The sequence below is a fragment of the Octopus sinensis genome, linkage group LG11 (genome assembly GCF_006345805.1).
Source record: "Octopus sinensis linkage group LG11, ASM634580v1, whole genome shotgun sequence".
NCBI lineage: Eukaryota > Metazoa > Mollusca > Cephalopoda > Octopoda > Octopodidae > Octopus > Octopus sinensis.
Window position 1 is genome coordinate 49118811 of NC_043007.1, and position 20074 is coordinate 49138884.

General features: G+C 36.1%; 1 protein-coding gene across 1 annotated transcript in view; it reads left to right on the forward strand.

Annotated features, from left to right (window-relative positions):
- Window positions 1-20074, forward strand: part of LOC115217623 (UDP-glucuronosyltransferase 1A1-like) — a 49163-nt gene that overhangs the window by 19537 nt on the left and 9552 nt on the right. Inside the window, exon 2 of the mRNA XM_036507481.1 lies at window positions 16645-18192. Coding sequence (XP_036363374.1) covers window positions 16664-18181 — 1518 coding nt within the window. The 5' untranslated portion in view covers window positions 16645-16663 and the 3' untranslated portion in view covers window positions 18182-18192. The remainder of the gene's footprint in view (window positions 1-16644; window positions 18193-20074) is intronic.

Sequence of the window (20074 nt, forward strand, 5' to 3'; positions counted from 1 at the left end):
GTAAGACATTTAAAAATATAGACCTGTATCACAGTGATTTCATACTTACGTAATCATCAGCAGGCCTGAATGTATTATAAATAAACAACGACCCTGCCCCGCTTAAGCCGATCAGCTAACTGATCAACATCAACGAAGCACATGGGTGAGTTTACATATATTACATCCGGGTAAATGGCAAACTTTTACGAATTGCATTTCGGGAGAGGAAAAGTTTTTTCGGAATAAAAATTTAGCAATTAAGGACAACTACTTAATAAGGAAAACTTAACAAGAAATTGTCAGGTAGATAGCGTAAAAACCTCATAAGAGAAAAAATTTCGAAAATAATTATTTCTTATTGAACATATTAATTTATATATATAGAGGGCATTATACATACATGCCAGAAGGCATTATACATACATGCCAAACGCTAAGAGGGACAATCAGTCATTTCTACCAAAAATATTACTAATCCCACCGAATGCAATTTTTCAAAGTAAGACATTTAAAAATATAGACCTGTATCACAGTGATTTCATACTTACGTAATCATCAGCAGGCCTGAATGTATTATAAATAAACAACGACCCTGCCCCGCTTAAGCCGATCAGCTAACTGATCAACATCAACGAAGCACATGGGTGAGTTTACATATATTACATCCGGGTAAATGGCAAACTTTTACGAATTGCATTTCGGGAGAGGAAAAGTTTTTTCGGAATAAAAATTTAGCAATTAAGGACAACTACTTAATAAGGAAAACTTAACAAGAAATTGTCAGGTAGATAGCGTAAAAACCTCATAAGAGAAAAAAATTTCGAAAATAATTATTTCTTATTGAACATATTAATTTATATATATAGAGGGCATTATACATACATGCCAGAAGGCATTATACATACATGCCAAACGCTAAGAGGGACAATCAGTCATTTCTACCAAAAATATTACTAATCCCACCGAATGCAATTTTTCAAAGTAAGACATTTAAAAATATAGACCTGTATCACAGTGATTTCATACTTACGTAATCATCAGCAGGCCTGAATGTATTATAAATAAACAACGACCCTGCCCCGCTTAAGCCGATCAGCTAACTGATCAACATCAAATAATATATATATTATTCGAAGGAATTCCATGTTTTATTTATATTCTTTATAATATTAATGTAGAATATAGAATATATAGTATAAATAGTATATATAGTAAAATGAAATGAAGTATTGATTGTCTTATTGAATAGATGAAATACTGAATATCAAATATTAAGGGACACACGCTGATACCTCCAGTGTAACACGCGTGCGGCCCCGGACATGCCCTTAGATGTCTGGGTCCGCATTTATCCATTATTACAACTGCACTTCCTTTGTCTGCTTCCTAAATGGTTATATCTTCATCATTTTGAAGTTCTATCAGTTCCTTCCATTGTGCAGTGCTAAAATTTGAGTTAACTGTCTGTTTATGTATAATATGGTAGGGAAAGTTCCGAATGTGGCTGCAGAACTCGTCAAGATCTTTATTTCCTCCTCTGTGGGGGATGTGTTCAATGGAAGGAACTGACAGAACTTCAAAATGATGAAGATATAACCATTAAGGAACAGAGAAAGGAAGTGCAGTTGTAATAATGGATGCATTATACTATAGAAATCTAGTAATTTCCTTGCTTGATGACAATCAACATTATGAAAAAATCACCAACTACACCCCGCAAAAAATAATGAAAACTCTATCCTCACTAATTAAAACCCATGAAAAGGAACTGACAACCAAAGAGATTGACTTTCTAACAAACTTTGGTCTGCCAAAAATACACAAAAGCCAAATTATAAATGAAACCATTAAAAACTCACCAAAGACATACATACACACACCTAACCCGGGGGACCTAAACCTATGACCCATTGTAGCTGGCCCAGCCTGTGAAACACACAGACTAAGTCTATTTATGGACATCCTCCTGAAACCCTTCCTTAAACACATCGATATGTGTCAGAGATGACTTGGATATGTTAAAGCACCTTCCAAAAAAAATCAAGGAAGAAACAATCATGGTTTCATTTGATGTAGTTAATTTATATACCAGTATACCTCATAATTATGGACTAGAGGCAATACAGTTCTGGCTGGACCAATTTCCGGAAGAAATACCAAAAAGGATCAGTAAAGAATTCAATACTAAATCGGTTGAATTCATCCTACAAAATAACCACTTCATGTTTGACAATACGTTTTACCGTCAAAAATCCGGAATTGCTATGGGTACAAGGGCAGCACCAGTCATTGTGAACCTAACAATGGGCTACCTGGATATAATTATATACCAGGAATCTTTATCGACCTTTGGAAACTCCCTTTCTCAATACATAAAAGAGAATTGGAAAAGATTCCTGGACGACTGTTTTATACTCTGGAATGAAAATACAGATAAACTCCTAAAATTCAAAAACCTATTGAACAGCATCAACCCAAATATACAGTTCACAGTGAAGTACAACCTAAAGGAACTTCCATTCTTAGATATACTGATTAAAAAAATTAACCTAAAAATAGAAACAGACATATTTTACAAAGCCACAGATGCCAAACAATACCTACTTTTTGTTTCATGTTACCCAAGACACACTAAAACAAACATCCCTTTCAAGAAGGATATGCACAATAGTGTCAGAACCAAATACCAGGAACTTTAGACTACAAGAACTCAAAAACATCCTAATTGACAGACATTACCCAGTTCAACTCATAGAGGATGGGATCAGACGTGCAACAGAAATCGACATAGAAACTTTGAGAAAAGTTCAACACAACAACACACCTTCCCCGAAAATACTGCCTTACATATCCACATACAACCCCAGAAACAAAGAAGCCTTCACCATCATCACCCAGAATTTACCAATACTTCATAAGGACCCCAATTTAAAGGAAATTCGAAACATACATAAAATCATTAAAAGTTACAAACAACCTAAATCACTAAAAAAGATTCTTTCAAAAGCAAAATTGTTTTCTGAAATTATGGATGCAAAAGTAAAAAAGTGTGGTAGACCAAACGCGCAACATGCTCAAATCTTCTAGAAGGATCAGAATTCCTTTTCAAAGAGGTACAAAAATTCAAGATCAGATCTAATTTTACTTGTGCTTCTGAAAACATAATTTATGTCATAAGATGCTCAGGCTGCCACCAAAACTACGTAGGGTCCACAGGATTATCACTCAGACGCAAATGCAATCTGCATCGACAACAGATTGCATTCCCAGAATACAGAATACCTCCGAAAAATAACACAAAAATTAAAAAATTTAGAGTGCCAAGTAATACGATATATTTCATATTGTCAAAACTGACACTCCCCTCATCAGGATGTTTTTTACATACACTATACAAAAACAGTAATATACAATTACATACCAGCCATTTGTAATCCGTTAAGACATTGCCCTAATCAACCTTTATCTAATGTTACATAATTAGCATATATTCCAAAAACAATGGTAAAGGGCATGTCCATTACTGCACTTTAATTTTATTCCCAAGTTTTTATGTCTTAATGAAATGAGTTATCTAAGTTCAAATCATTGATTCAACTTTATATTATACCTATTGTTATTATATTATGCTTTAATTATATTTTAATTATTATTTTAATTATCATTATTATTTCTAATTTTAATTTTAATTTTAATTTTAATTTTAAAATTTCTTCAAGAACGTAGAGTGGATCCTATGTGTACATGCTGGTATTGCATCAGTGAATTTATTCAACATAGCATGATAATATTTTTTTAATATAAAGTATGCTTCTCTGGTGCACAAACCGCATCTCGTGGCTCCAGTTCCATACGAGGAAGCGTGTGCAAGGATAGACCATGATAATCTGAATGCAACATTCCTTTCTTTAAGGTCATTTACATATGATGCCAATGCCGTAGATGTCCTATATTTAGGATTGTTAAAATAACTCACATGGCATCGGTACCTCTGCTTTAAGTCCATCGAACTACCAATATCTATTTTTTCTGGCCTTTTTGCGTTTCAACGCTATATTTATAAATAACATTTTTCTGCCAACAATTTCCGCTAATCGGACATCCTAGAGGGTCTCTACAATTACACTTTTTTCGCCCTTTATGGGGTCTAGCATTATTCAGCATACCGATTGCTTCTGTCCTTCCAATACTGGGATCCACAGTGTTATTTGTACTTTCATTCATGCTAATTTCAGGTTTATTTATTTTATTAATATTACTCATATTATCATTTGTTTTATTAGTCATTCTTATACTTCCTTCAAATTCGATTTCACAAGTGCGCTATTTCTATTACTACCATCATCAGTGCCATTAATGAGTTTCCCATTATCAGTTTTACTGTTCTTACCAAAATTTTTATCATCATTTCTATCATTACGGTATCTTATTTTATCCCTATTCATTGAAGCGATAATAGACCCGAGATTAGGAGTGACCGAATAAGCTAGCTTTATTGAGGATTTATTACATATTGAGTAATATTTATGATGTTTTGGGAAATTTTCTTTCAACAATTTAAATTTAAAGAATAACCTTGGTAGACATCTCACTTTTAGCGAAAAGGGAGGGGCGAACCAAATAACCTGACGAATCCTAGATTTGGTATTAAAAGTGGGCTTACAATATGTTATCTGGTTTAGTTTGCCATAAGCAAAGCTATTCCTGCTTTTATTTATATTTAAATTTATATTTTTATTTTCATACTTACTTTCACCTTCATTTGACTTACACCTAACTTTATAATTTCGTTCACATTTATAATCCCTATTACTACCATCTCTACATCCATTAACATCCTTATCATCCATGGTATCTACATCAGCACTATTCTTATCATTTTTATTATGATTACTTTCAATTTCAACTTTTTCTCCTTTATTCCTATCGTTGCTAAACTTCATTTTACCCGCACAAATATTGGTTTTTATCAACTTATTGTGAGCTCCTAGAGGATCGAACAGATAGTTTCTGCTATCCGAGATTTGTTACTTATCATCCATGATGCTGGCCAGTTTAATTTTTAATTTTGTTTTGTGTATGTATTTAATATTATTTGCAAACCCGCTTAATTTTAACTACAGATGTATGTCCTCTATCATTGTTTCCTCATAACTCAAATGTGTGACAAACTAAGCTGAGGTGTGTAAATTATCTAAAACGCCTCGCTTTCAAAAAATGTTTCACAGCAAATTCCGTTATATACGTAATCTGCACCATCTGAAATGTATCTCTGGAAGCTTTCATAAACAAAAAATTGCTATTTTCAGGTGGGGTGAACTACTGCCGTATCTAGCAGGCGAGAATAACCAGCTGGAGGAGGCGTGCTCCTGGAGTTAAAATAGCAGTATCTTTTGTTCTTATAGAACACCCACGTTTAGGTGGCGATAAACATTACTTCTCCGTATAAATACTGCTTTCCTCTCTAATAGAGATTTTCGTAACGAACTAGTTTGCTAATTGCAAAACTAGTGGCTGTGTGACACTGTTTTTCTATATAACGCAAGCTGGGGTGAACTACTTCTATGTCTAGTAGACAAGTATCCATCATTGAAAATGTGGTCGAAATCACGTGATCTACTGGTCTCAGACTGAATAGCAGGGAGTTCTCTCCCTGCTTGCAATATATCGAATGCGAAGTGCACTGAATAGCCAGCTGGAGGAGACGTCCTCCTGGGGCTAAAATAGCAGTATCGCCTGTTCTTAGAGAACACCCATTTTTAGATAGCGATAAACATTACTTCTTAGTATAGATACTGCTTTCGTCTGTTATAGAGATCTTAACGAGCTAGTTTGCTATTTTCAGTAAATTATGAAGAAACAAAGTCGGCTGGCGGGGGACAGATCTGTAGTTATTGACTTTATTTCACGTTGCTTCAGTCTACTCGGTTATAAACAAGTACCAGCTGAGTACTGGCGTTTAACTTTCTCCTGTCATTGGTTACACCCTTGATATTGCTCTTGGTTAAGGATGGCAGCGTAGAGAAGGCGCCTGCGTCTGCTCGCGGTTACATAAGCACCTACAAGTATCGAAAGCATAGTGCCAGCAACTAGATCATACTCGCATGTTTCCGTGCGTTGGGTATGTGTTTGCATGTATGTTGTGTATGAGTATGTGTTTATGTGTGTGCGTGCGTGTACTGTGTACGAATATATCATTGCATACATGTTGTGCTTATGTTTCTGTGAGTTGGTGTGTGTTGTGTATATGTTTGTGTGTGTGTGTGTGTGTGTGTGTGTGTGTGTGTGCATTGTGTATAAGTATATGTGGAGGCACAATGGCCCAGTGGTTAGGGCAGCGGACTCGCGGTCATAGGATCGCGGTTTCGATTCCCAGACCGGGCGTTGTGAGTGTTTATTGAGCGAAAACACCTAAAGCTCCACGAGGCTCCGGCAGGGGATGGTGGTGATCCCTGCTGTACTCTTTCACCACAACTTTCTCTCACTCTTACTTCCTGTTTCTGTTGTACCTGTATTTCAAAGGGCCGGCCTCGTCACTCTCTGTGTCACACTGAATATCCCCGAGAACTACGTTAAGGGTACACGTGTCTGTGGAGTGCTCAGCCACTTACACTTTAATTTCATGAGCAGGCTGTTCCGTTGATCCGGATCAACCGGAACCCTCGTCGTCGTAACCGACGGAGTGCTTCCATCCATAAGTATATATTTGTATTTGTGTGCTGTGTATGAATATGTATGTTGTGTATGAATATGTTTGTATGTGTGAGTACTGTGAATGATTATGTTTATATCTGTGTATGTGTGTGTATGTGTTGTGTATGAATATGTTTGTATATGTGTATATGTTTATATGCTATGTGTGTTATATGTGTATGTTGTTTTATATATTATTAGCAAGTTTATTAGCTGCCCTCAAATACACATACCTGTATGAATGTATGTAGGTGTATCTATTCTTGTATGTACATTTTGTTTTTGTGCGTTTTTGTATGTCTGCGATCGTTATACAGACATGTGGGTATCGTGTGTGTATGAGTTATGTATGGGCTGTGTATGTGTGTTTATGTGTTCATGAATGTGTGTGTGTGTGTGTGTGGGGGTGTGTGTGCGTATTTGACTACACTTAGATTCAAATAAATATTGACATAGTGTTCGATTGAACAACCCCACGCACCCGATCAATTCAATGACACAATACTATTTAAAATACGTTCAAAATATGGTATGTCCCACATTTTAAATAGGACAATGTTCAGTACTGTTACGGCAAGAACTACGTGATTTCTTAAACAAAAGGTGTAATTGTCCTCTGACAGAGAGCATAACCAAAGAGTTTTATCTTCCTTGGAATTACATATAATTATAATCTCTATCTCTAACCCCCACTGAACTTTGTACTGTCACTACCAAAAGACAAATAACAAAACAACAACAACAACAAAAAACAATCCCTTTATTTTTCAAACTTAAGGCGGTGAGCTGGCGAAGTTGGTAGAGTGCCGAAAAAATTGCCTTGGAGCAAATTCTGAGTCAAGATCCCGCCGAGGTCAACTTTGCCTTTCTTCACTCCGAGGTTGATAAAATAAAGTAACAATTAATTACTGGCGTCGATGTCATCGACTTGCTTGTGGAGGCACATGGCCTAGTGGTTAGAGCAGCGGACTCGCAGTCGAGAGATCGCCGGTTCGAATCTCGGACCGGGTGATGTGTGTGTTTATGAGCGAAACACCTAAGCTCCACGCAGCTACGTCAGAAGGTAATGGCGAACTTCTGCTGACTCTTTCGCCACAACTTTCTCTCACTCTTTCCTATACACTAAGGAAACCGGGAAACCGGCCCTTATGAGCCAGGCATGACTCGAGAAAGAACAAACAAACATCGACTTGCTTTCTCCTCTCTTCACTATTGTTGGCCTTGTGCCAAAAGTTCCCCTTCATATGATTGACTCGTCACCTGTCACTATATATTTCTACGGCTATCTACATTCCCAAATTAAAGCAACAGGGGCCTCTTCTTTCTATAGCATACGTACTCGCTCAACTCATGATTTTAACTGTCATACATAACGATAATAACTACTGAATCACTATAAAAATTTAGATGAATAATACTTTGTTTAAAAGACTTCAAATGCATGTGTATGAATTTATTCTCCCATCTTCTCCCTGCTTCTCTCTGTTTTTGCTTTTATATATAGGCGCAGGAGTAGCTATGTGGTTAGTAGGTTGCTTACCAACCACATGGTTTCAGGTTCAGTCCTAATGCGTGACACCTTGGGCAAGTGTCTTCTACTATAGCCTCGGACCGACCAAAGCCTTGTGAGTGGATTTGGTAGACGGAAACTGAAAGAAGCCCGGCGTATATATATATATATATATATATATATATATATATATATATATATATGCGCGTGTGTGTGTATATTTGTGTGTCTGTGTTCACGTCCCTATAACTTAGCAGTTCGGCATAAGAGACTGATAGAATAAGTACTAGGCTTGCAAAGCATAAGTCCTGGGCTCGATTTGCTCGACTAAAGGCGGTGATCCAGCATGGCCGTTGTCAAATGACTGAAACAAATAAAAGAAAAAAAAAAGAATATTTTTATTAAGAAACATTTTATTAAGAAACATAAGAATGGCGAACGAAATGTCATGGATGTAGTAGGATGCTTGTCATAATTGTTAATAAATATATTCCATAGATGTGGTTAGATATATGTCATAAATGTGGTCAAATGTATCATAGATGGTTTTGTTGTATGTCATAATTATATAAGATGCATGTCAAAGATTTAGTTAGATGGGTTTGACTGTGAATCATTTGACATAGTTAACTGAATGACATATGTGTGCTTACCTTAAGTCTTACACAGTAAGATGTCTCAAAGATGTGGTAAAAGTATGTCATTGATGACTGTCATAAATGCATGTCACTTTGATCTTTTATTATGAATATTAATTACTAAAACAAGATTTTTCTGTATTCATCACGGAATTAAATAGTCTTGAGAAATCAAAGGGACATAACTTATATTCGAAAACTCAATAGAAAGACTATAGGATAGGCGTTTACCTCAAAGCTTGCTTATTTATTCCGGAATTTTAAATTAGGACCAATAACTCATGTTTAGCATATAATCACGCTGTATAGGTGCTACACAAAGATAGGGAGAGTTCATTTGATGTGATCTTGTAAGTTTTCTTTTATTCTCGTAGATTGTTCGCAACTTAACTTTGCATCGAAAAAGATGTTACAACGAAGAGATGCCAAGAACATTTCGAAAGTCTATAAATGAATGTGTGTGTGTGTGTGAGTGAGTGTATATAAATCCATACAAGCATGCATACATACATATATGCATGCATACGTACATACATACTTACATACATACATACATACATACATACATACATACATACATACATACATACATACATACATACATTCATACATGTGTGAAGGCCGTGCGATGTGAGGTGAGGAGAATAGCTCTCTTGTACCACATCACACAGCCATTACTATAAAGAGAGATTGAATGGAACACATGAATGCTAGATGGAAAGGAGACAACCGTGTAGGTATGATTAAAGAGAACATTTATTGATATCATAACATGTGTGTCTGTGTGTGCGTCATGTATACAGAATAATAGACAGGCCGTCATGAGAACAAAGTGTATGTGTGCGTGTAGGCATAAATGTATGCGCATTTAAAGATGGCAATGAAGGAGACAGTGGATGTGTCTATAGCCATCGAAGTGAGAAGTAAGTTCATAGACACAAGAAAGGTGATAATACCAGTTCGTAGTCAATAGTACACGGTAGTTGAAATACTTTATCAAGAAGTCGCGACCATGATTCTGAGCCGGTTACAGTTACATGTCGTACGTGAAGTCGTGGCTGTGATGCTGCTGCCTGGGTCACTTGTACGGGAGTTCATGCAGATTGTATATTCGCTGTTGATTCGTAACAAAGTAATTCACGAACAGTGAACTGTTGGAACCTGAGTGAACTGCTTGCTGAGCTGTGTACGTAGAGAGATGATGTTGGTGACGTTAAGGATATGATGGTGGCGACGAAGACGGCGGTTCGTTGAATGTCATGGTGACGAAGCTGGTAAGTCTCAATGTAGCTGCTGTGGTGATGGTGTTGTCTGGCGTTGTCGCTGGAACTGGCTGTGTCTTTGTGGTCAGTGGCTAGACCTTAAAAGGTCTGGAGCTAAAGTCCCCGGAAAGAGGAACAGCTGAGTTTTTATAGGGAGCTGTAAGTTCAAACAGGGTGGTAAACAGACTGTCCCACATGATCTTATTTAAGCCTCCGACTGGTTATACGCAGTAAGTTGGAGCAACAGAGTAAGAGACAAATTGCGCCAATACCAATCAATCAGATTAGTGGACACAACGGGATCCAAATAGCGGCCAAAGGCTAGCTTTTACCTGCTACTTTCGAATGCACATATATATAATAAATGGGAGAATCCATCACGGGAACCGTAAAAATCTGTAAAACCTTCCAGAAGTTTATCATTTAAATATATATGAGCATGTCTAGATATGCAACTACAAGCATGAGAATACATACGTAAAACAAAGCATATAAATCTGCACATATACATATATACAAACATACATACATACATACATACATACATACATACATACATACATACATACAAAAATACCTTCTTGTTGATGCTGAAATTCCAATGAAAGATCATTAGATCTAGGTTAGAATCCAACTTTTTCTCTATTGGCAAGAAATCTTGATATAAAACTGAACAATGACATACATACATACATACATACATACATACATGCATACATACGTACATACATACATACATACATACATACATACGTACATACATACATACATATATACATACATACATAAATACATATATACATACGTACATATATACATACTTAGATATGATGAGTATATAGGGATAAATGATCCAGTTAGGTACCCTAATAGCTCTCAGGTATATTCCAGATTCTGGCTAGCCATATCAAGTAGTAAGGGGCATCAAGGAGCGCTTAGTGTGAGCAATTCCACTGTAATTCTTCTAATGGGTAAATCCAGATACGCTTCTCTGGATTATGAATACTTGCTGGAGTATAAATCCAAAACAATTACAGAGAATGAACTAATTATGCTGTATAATTAACTGTTAAATTAAAAGAAAAATTTGAAGATGTACCAGTCTCCGTATTCATTTTTTATTGTTATATATGTATATGCTTCCCAACCACATGGTTCTGGGTACAGTCTCACTGTGTGGCACCTTGGGCAAGTGTCTTCTACTATAGTCTCGGCCCGACCAAAGTCTAGTTTGTGGAATTGGTAGACGGAAACCGAAAGAAGCCTTTCGTGTGTGTGTGTGTGTGTGTGTGTGTGTGTGTGTGTGTGTGTGTGTGTGTGTGTGTGTGTGTGTTTGTGCTTGTGTTCTAACCGCTACCACCATCGCTTGACAACTGGTGCTGGTGTTCTTATGTCACCGCAACTTACCAGTTTGGCAAAAGATATCGATAGAATAAGTACCAGGCTTATAAAAAGTAAGTACTGGGGTTAATACATTCGACTAAAAATTCTTCAAGGTGGTGTCCCAGCATGGCCGCAGCCTTATGACTGAAACAAGTAGAAGATATGTATATATATATATATATATATATATATATATATATATATATATATATATATATATATATATATATATATATAATCAAAATAAGAAGCAAGGATATCCAGAGGTAGTGCAGTACGATCGCTTCATGCAACTCTATTTGATTGTACAATGCAATCATTACATCAATTTAAAAGCAGAGCAATCTTCAGCTGTACAAAGACACAGAATTTAATTAAATTACAACAGATGGACACATTAGTATAATTATACCTAAAATCTCTAAGAAGTTAAGGAGATAGACTTCTATGCTGGAGTGAGACAGCATGTTTTTGTCTATCTCCTTAACTTCTCTGTGATGCTGAATCTCCCTGAGAATTACGTTAATAATATGCATGTCTGTGGAGCACTCAGTCACATGCACGTGCGGTAATGAAAATTGAAAATGACATCAAATATTTGCTGTAGTTATTTGTCTTGGATTTAACAATGTGTCTATTATCTACTTTTCTTTCGATCTATGTATCTACTTTTCTTTCGATGTATGTGTCAGTCTACTCTGAAAGTACTGATAAACATTTAAAAACAAAAAAGGAACCCACCTTCCTTTCGGTCACCTCTCTCTCTCTCTTTTTCTCTTTCACTTCCTCTCTGTCTCTCCTCTCTCCCGCTTTGCCATTCACTTGAACTATACCTCTTCTGCTTAACACCTTTTATTTATCTTTTTCTTTGTACCACTCCCTTCAACCGTTTTACCTTTTCATTTGCTGTGTAACACGCACCACAGTTACGTACGAATGTAAAAGAAAAAACAAAAGTTAGTATATTAATATTTTAATGATGAGGATTATTACGAAGTTGCATAGCATTACATTTAATTCTTTTAATATATATACACATATTTCAACTGCACCCATTAATAACCATTGCAATTGCAACTCTGCTATAATACCGGTGCAGTTTCTTCAAAGTCTTAATATCATTCGATTTAACTGTTTAAAGTTTTTCGTTTATCTACTCTGCGTTGTATGATGTAGGTGTGTCCGTTAAGTTAGACGCGAACAATCTCCATTTCAAGCTTTGAGTCCATTATTTCAAACCATTCTGTTGTTTGAATGTTTATTATCCATATATACTGGGCAAATGTAAATTTTCTCATGTGCAAACATCTCAAAGCTTTTCTTGTCTAGAATTTGTTACATTTTGTAAAATTCTGCTAAACATAGTTCACATTTTGTAGTGCCAGATCTGTGGTTTTGCAGTTCAAATTAATTCCCAATCGATTGTATATCTCTTTAATAGACCAAATTAATTTGCTAAGACTTGTTTGGAATCTTTCATTATTATCTTTAAATGAGCTCAAATAATTTGCAAGTCTCCTCTTGAAGACCCTGAAGAAATTGTACCACTATTATAGTAAGGTTGCAATTGCAACAGTTACTAATCGGTGCAGTTGAAATATGTGTAGGTCTATGTAAAGCTGCCTACATATTAAATGAATTAAAGGTAATGCTATGCAACTTCGTAATAATAATAATAATAATAATAATAATAATAATAATAATAATCATCATAATAATAATAAAAATAAATATAATCATAATAATCATAATAATAATAAAAATAATAATATTAATAATAATAGTAATAATAACAACAACAATAATAATAATAATAATAACAATAATAATAATAATTATTATAATATACATATATGCATAAATATATATATATATATATATATATATATATATATATACACATATATGCGTATACATACATACATATATATGCACATATGTATATATATATGTATATATATATATATATATATATATATATATATATATATATATGTATATATATATGTGTATATATGTATATATATATATATATATATATATATATATATATATATATGTATATATATATGTGTATATATGTATATATATATATTTATATTAGAAGGTTTGGAGATAATGTACAGGTATTTTATATTAGAAAAAATGAGGTACTCAGAAATTCGGATGGTTTTATATTTACAGATATTTATTTGTATATTACATGTTTTTATACATCATATATCATATATCATATATTAGCGCTTTCGTCCATTATAATGGAGTCGTCATATTGAACTAAGTTCTTGCAGGAATCTTTACTCTTTTTATAGTGTTCTTGAGTATGTAGTGGTGGGGAGAGATATAAGATAGTACAAGAGGGTGATGAATGGAGAGAAAGTGAGAGAGAGCATGTATGTGTGTGTGTGTGTGTGTGTGTGTGTGTGTGTGTGTGTGTATGTGTGTTTGTGTTTTGTATCTGAAGGAAGTGTTAAAGAAAAAGATGGAAAGGAAGAAAAGGGAGAGAAACAAGAAAAGAATTTGTTGATCTCTTTGCAGCTGGTCGGGTTGTCAATAATAATCGACTATTTATTTCAATGTCACTTTACAAAAAATTGTCTGGATTTCCTTTTTATCATTGTCTTGTGAGATAGAGTGTATGTATGTGTGTGTGTGTGTGTGTTTGTATCTGAAAGAGGTGTTAAAGAAAAAGAAGGAAAGGAAGAAGGAGAGAAAATTTGTTGATATCTTTGCAGTCGGTCGGTTTGTCAATAATAATTCTTGGCTTACAGTGATTGTAAATCCAGCTTTTTACTTCAAGGGGGGCAAAATGTCACTTTTCAGTAAATTGCTTGTATTTCCTTTTTATCATTGTCTTGTGAAAGAGTGTGCGTGTGTATATGTGCGCGCGTGTGTGTGTATGTGTGTGTGTGCGTGTGTTTTTGTATCTGAAAGATGTGTTAAGGAGGAAAATGGAGAGAAAGCAGAAAAAACTTTGTTGATCTCTTTGTAGCTGGTCAAGTTGTCAATGACAATCAATCCTTGGCTTTATATATATATGTATATATATGCATACATATAAGCATATATATATGCGTATATATATATATATATATATATATATATATATATAATTTTTTTTTACCTTTAAAGGCATTTTTTGATATGCTGGCCATTGATAAAATTTTATCCTATATTAATTATAAATATATATATATATATGTATGCATGTATATGCGTGTATGTGTGGGGAGCTTTGTGTTTGCGTTTGTCCCCCTCACCGCTTGACAACCGGTGCTGGTGTGATTACGTTCATGCAACGGAGCGGGTTGGCAAAAATGACCTATGGAATAAGTATCTTGCATCAAAAATAATAAGCACTGGGGATGATTCATTCGATTAAATATTCGTCAAGGCAGTACCACAGTATGACCACAATCTGATGACTGAAACAAGTAAAATATTGTTGTTGGCATCCTTTTTGTCTCGGGAGACAATGGAGTTGCGCATAAAATAATCTAGTCCGGCTTTTACATTTCATGTCCTAATACATCTCCTGCTGTGGCTGTGTAGTCCTTTCCTTGACAAACACTCCTTCTGTCAGGTGCCGCAAATGTAGCGAATACTTTGCCTGGCTGGTTGTAATGTCATAGTTTCTTGTTGACGTCTTTTCTTGTCTTTCCATTTCTCCTTTCTCTCTCTCTGTCACCCCTTTGTGTTCCCTCTTTTATGGTACGTCGCCAATCTCCACGGTTGCTGGCAACTGCTTCCCAGTTGGTAATATTGATGTTGCAGGTCTTCATGTCCCCTTTGCAAACACCCTTGTATCGTAAGAACGGTCTTCCCACAGACCTAGTGCCCCTAGTAAGCTCTCCGTAGAGTATGTCCTTGGGGATTCTGCCATCTTCCATACGGCTAACATGGCCAAGCCATTTCATACGTCTTTGCATGAGGAGTGCAAACATGCTTGGTATTCCTGTTAGCTTGAGGACATCTTTGTTGGGGACATGATTCTGCCATTTGATGCGAAGGATTTTCCGGAGGCAGCGCAGGTGAAAGATATTTAGGCGACGCTCTTGGCGTGTGAATAGCGTCCAAGTTTCACTTCCATACAATAGAGTGCTAAGTACACATGCCTAGTAAATCTTCATTTTTGTGGTCTTGGTCAGCTTATTATTGTCCCATGCCCGTTTGGAGAGTTGGGCCATCGCAGCAGCTGCCTTGCCAATGCGTATATTGAGCTCAGCATCAAGGGATAGGTTGTAGGTGACGGTAGAGCCAAGATAGGTAAGCTTCTCCACATCATGTAGTCTATGGTCTCCAATATGTATATTTGGGATGTCCGATGAAGCCCGACCCATTATGTTGGTCTTCTTGAGGCTGATAACTAAGCCAAAGTCGCTACATGCTTGCTCAAAACAGTTGATGGGCCTTTGTAGGGCTTATTCTGTGTGTGATACCAGAGCGGCATCATCAGCAAATAGCATCTCCTTGATCAGGACGTTGCTGATTTTGGTCTTGGCACGCAGACGCGTGAGATTGAACAGTTTCCCATCACTTGTACTGTGCAGAAACATTCCATCATCTGATGTCTCAAAGGCATGTGACAGCAGCATCGAGAAGATGCCAAATAATGTAGGAGCAAGGACACAACCTTGCTTTACCCCGTTTTTTATTTGGAAGGCGGCTGATGTTGAACCATTGTGCTGTATGGTGCCTTGCATATCATCATGGAAAGATTTGATGATCCTCAGCAGCTTTGGTAGACATCCGATTTTTTGGAGCAGGATGAAGGGGCCTTTTCTACTTACCAAGTCAAAGGCCTTTGTGAGATCAATGAAGGTCATATATAATGGCATTTTCTGCTCTCTGGACCTCTCCTGAAGTTGGCGTATGGAGAATATGGCAATAGTTGATCTGCTTCTTCTAAAACCACACTGCGATTCTCGATAAACTCGAGAAGCAAGCAATTGTAGCCTGGACAGGATAACGCGAGCAAAGGTCTTTCCAACTGTGCTTAGAAGAGATATTCCACGGTAATTGTTACAATCACCACGGTCACCTTTGTTTTTGTAAAGCGTAATGATGTTAGCATCCCGCATAGTAAAATATATGCAAGTAAAATATAAGATAGATTTCATATGAAATTTCAATACACTACAATATAATCATTTACTTAATCTGTTTATTTTTTCAGGTCACATCTTCAGAAAATAATGATGAAGAATTTGTTCATCAGTATACCGGCGCTATACACTGTTTTGTTTTTACCGATAGTTAATAGTAAAAATATTCTATACTTATCATGGCCTTTTTATAGTCACGTACATCCAATGATTTCTATAGCAAACGAATTATCAAAGTATGGACACAATAACTATTTTATATTAAATACAAAACTCACTAAAACTTTCCAAAATGAACAAAACATAAATATCCTTCCAATGGACGAGATCACAGAATTCAGTAAAACCTTTTCTGAAGCGCAGCAGAAAATAGTATCAAAACGAATATATGTGATAAGAAGGGTTTTGACTTTAATTCCTCTGATATGTGATAGAATTCTGAAGGATGAGAAATGGATCGAATCACTGCGAGCGGTTAATGCCAGTTTAGCTGTTATTAATGGACTATTTCCGACAAATTGTCTTACAATAATTGCCCGTCAATTGTCAATTCCATTTGTTCTCACAGGATCTGAGATATTTCCTAGTCTTCATCGCAGTCCATGGCTTCCCAGTGTTTTTCCAAATAGTTTCATCGGATCCTCGAGCAAGATGACATATTCGGAAAAGATAATCAATACTTTGGTTGCTATTGTAGACTACACTATTCCTCCTATTGGAGCGCCTATGCACAGCGTTAAAACATATGCGAAAGACAAACCTGATATTTCATTCATAGATTTGCTACATCAGGCACAATTTTATCTTATTGAAAAAGATGTACTTCTAGATTATCCACTACCACAACTTCCAAATGTAAGATACGTTGGTGGTCTGGCTACAAAACGCTCATTGCCTTTGAAGGGAGAATTAGTGAAATTCGTAAATGCGTCTAAGAATGGAATAGTTGTGGTGTCATTTGGCAGTAATATCAATGATTTCCCTGCTGTTCAATTAGAGAAACTACAAAGTGCATTGAAACAAATAAAATATGATGTTGTGTGGAGACAGAAGAAAACATCATTTTATCATAAGAATATTTATATCAGTGATTGGGTACCACAAAATGATCTGCTTGGCCATCCTAAAACAAAATTATTTGTTACTCATTGTGGAAATAGCGGTCAGTTTGAAGCTTTGTTCCATGGTGTACCAATGCTGGGAATACCTTTATTTGGAGACCAACATTATAACTCTCGCAGAATGACCGAGAAAGGTTACGGATTGTCTCTAGATATAGAGAACTTTACTCCGGAGGAATTAATAGAGAAAATAAATGAACTAATTGAAAATAAAACATATTCTGAGAAAATTAAAAGAGCTAGTGAAATATTTCATTCTCGGCCCGAATATCCAGCGAAGAAATCAGCCCGCCATATTGATCACATCATGAAATATGGTGGAGAATATCTAAAATCTCCATGTCAAGAGAGTCGATTGTATGAATTTTTAATGATCGATGTATTGGCTCCTATATTTGCAGTAATATCACTTTTGATATATTTGACCTGTCTAATTGGGAAAACATGTTTAACTATTTTTTGTAAGAAGAAAACGAAGGTTGACTAAATTATGTTTTGGTAAGCTTAAATATGTAAATCATATATTTTTTATTTTGCTTTATGTAAATCAAGTTCTAACTGCAATAACCCAGAAAGTACAATTTTTTTTTTGACTAGAAATTTTAATTTGCATCGTAATTTATCTTCAGCTTTTTTAATCCAACACCCGCTGATTGTTTTTATATGTAATTTTCCCAGATAAAGTGACATTGTATATCCACTGTCCAACGGACTCCTATCCTAATGATATGGAGAAAAATATTGCAGCCTAATGCAGCCGTTTATCTTATGTAATGAACATACATAAGAGTGACAGAGAGGCGACAACGGAGTGTCTGTTTTGAAAAAGTGTGAAGAAAGAAATGTTTCATATCGTAAGGCAAAACGTCATGTGTTTAGTATAAACAGTAAAAGCTAAGACGAAATAATTTTCTATTCCGTCGTGTAATGACTTCTCCTTCGACTCACACTCAGTTTGATAACAACATCCAGCGCATCGGGGTTTAACTGGGGGCTTGGCCTCCAGATCTGTTAGCACCGCTGTTAGTACCGGATTAACACCCATAGTGACCCTAATGATTAAAAAAATTTTCCTGTCTCTATATAGGATCATGTTTCCTTTTCGTTCAACCACTTGAATGTGTATCTAACTAGCTAGCCACTCAGCTAACCAAAATGAGTTGTAGCTGTAATTGAAAGGGGCCAGCATTGTCACATTCTGTGTGAGGCTGAATATCCTTGACAACTATGTTAATGATATGCATGTCTGTGGAGTACTCAGCCACTTGCGAATTAATTTTATCCTCGTGTGGTAACGAAAAGTGAAAGTGACATCCAATATTTGCTGTGTCTACGTATCAACTTTTCATTCTATTTACGTATCTACTGTCTTTCTCACGTTCTCTCTTTTTCTTTCACTTCATCTGTGTCCCTCCTCTCCCATGCTTTAAATTTAACAATGTGTTTATGTATGAATGTATTAACTTTTCTTTCGATCTATATATCTACTTTTCTTGCAATGTGACAAACATTTAAGAACACAAAACGAAAGCCGTCACCTCTCACTCTCAGTTTTCTCTCTAACTCTCTCATTCTTTCTTAATCTCTCTCTCTTTCTCTCTCACTATCTCTCCTCTCTCACTCTCCTGCCTTCTCTCTCACACTCTCTCCTTCTCTCTCACTCTCCTTCCTTCTCTCTCACTCTGCCTCCTTCTCTCTCACTCTCTCACTATCTCTCCTCTCTCACTCTCCCCCCTTATCTCTCACTATCTCTTTTTCTCTCTTATTTCTCTGAAACATTTGAAAACTTAAAATGAACTCCGTCACCACACATTGTCTCTTTCACTCTCTTTCTCACCCCTCTCTCTTTCTCACTTCCTCTCTGAAACATTTAAAAATACAAAACTAACGCCGTCAGCATTCACTGTCTCTTTCACTCACTCACTCTCTCTTTCTCTCTCGCTCTCTTTCTCTCTCTCACTCTCTCTTTCTCACTCTTTCTTTATTACTTCCTCTCTGTCTTCCTCTTTCTTGCTTTGCCACTCACTTCTTCCTTTGAAGAGTGACACACACCACAGGTACGGACAGAAACAAATAAAACTAAGCGCATTAATATTATTGACAAGATGGGGTGGAGGTGATTGGGTGGAGCGGAGAAGAGATAAAATAGTGGTGATGGTGTGCCTGTGTCTACTGTCAAAGTAAAAGGTGATAAGAAGTGAATGGAAGCAGCAGAACGGTAGAGCTAGCAAAAGTGTATGTGAGAATGAGTAATGGGAAGGAAGGGAGTGAATATAATGAAAGAAGAAATGTAGGGGTGGAAGAAATTGGGTAGGGTGGTGGATGACGTAGTAAATGGTAGATAAGGGGTGAGGTTGACCAATTATGCATGGCGGTGGGG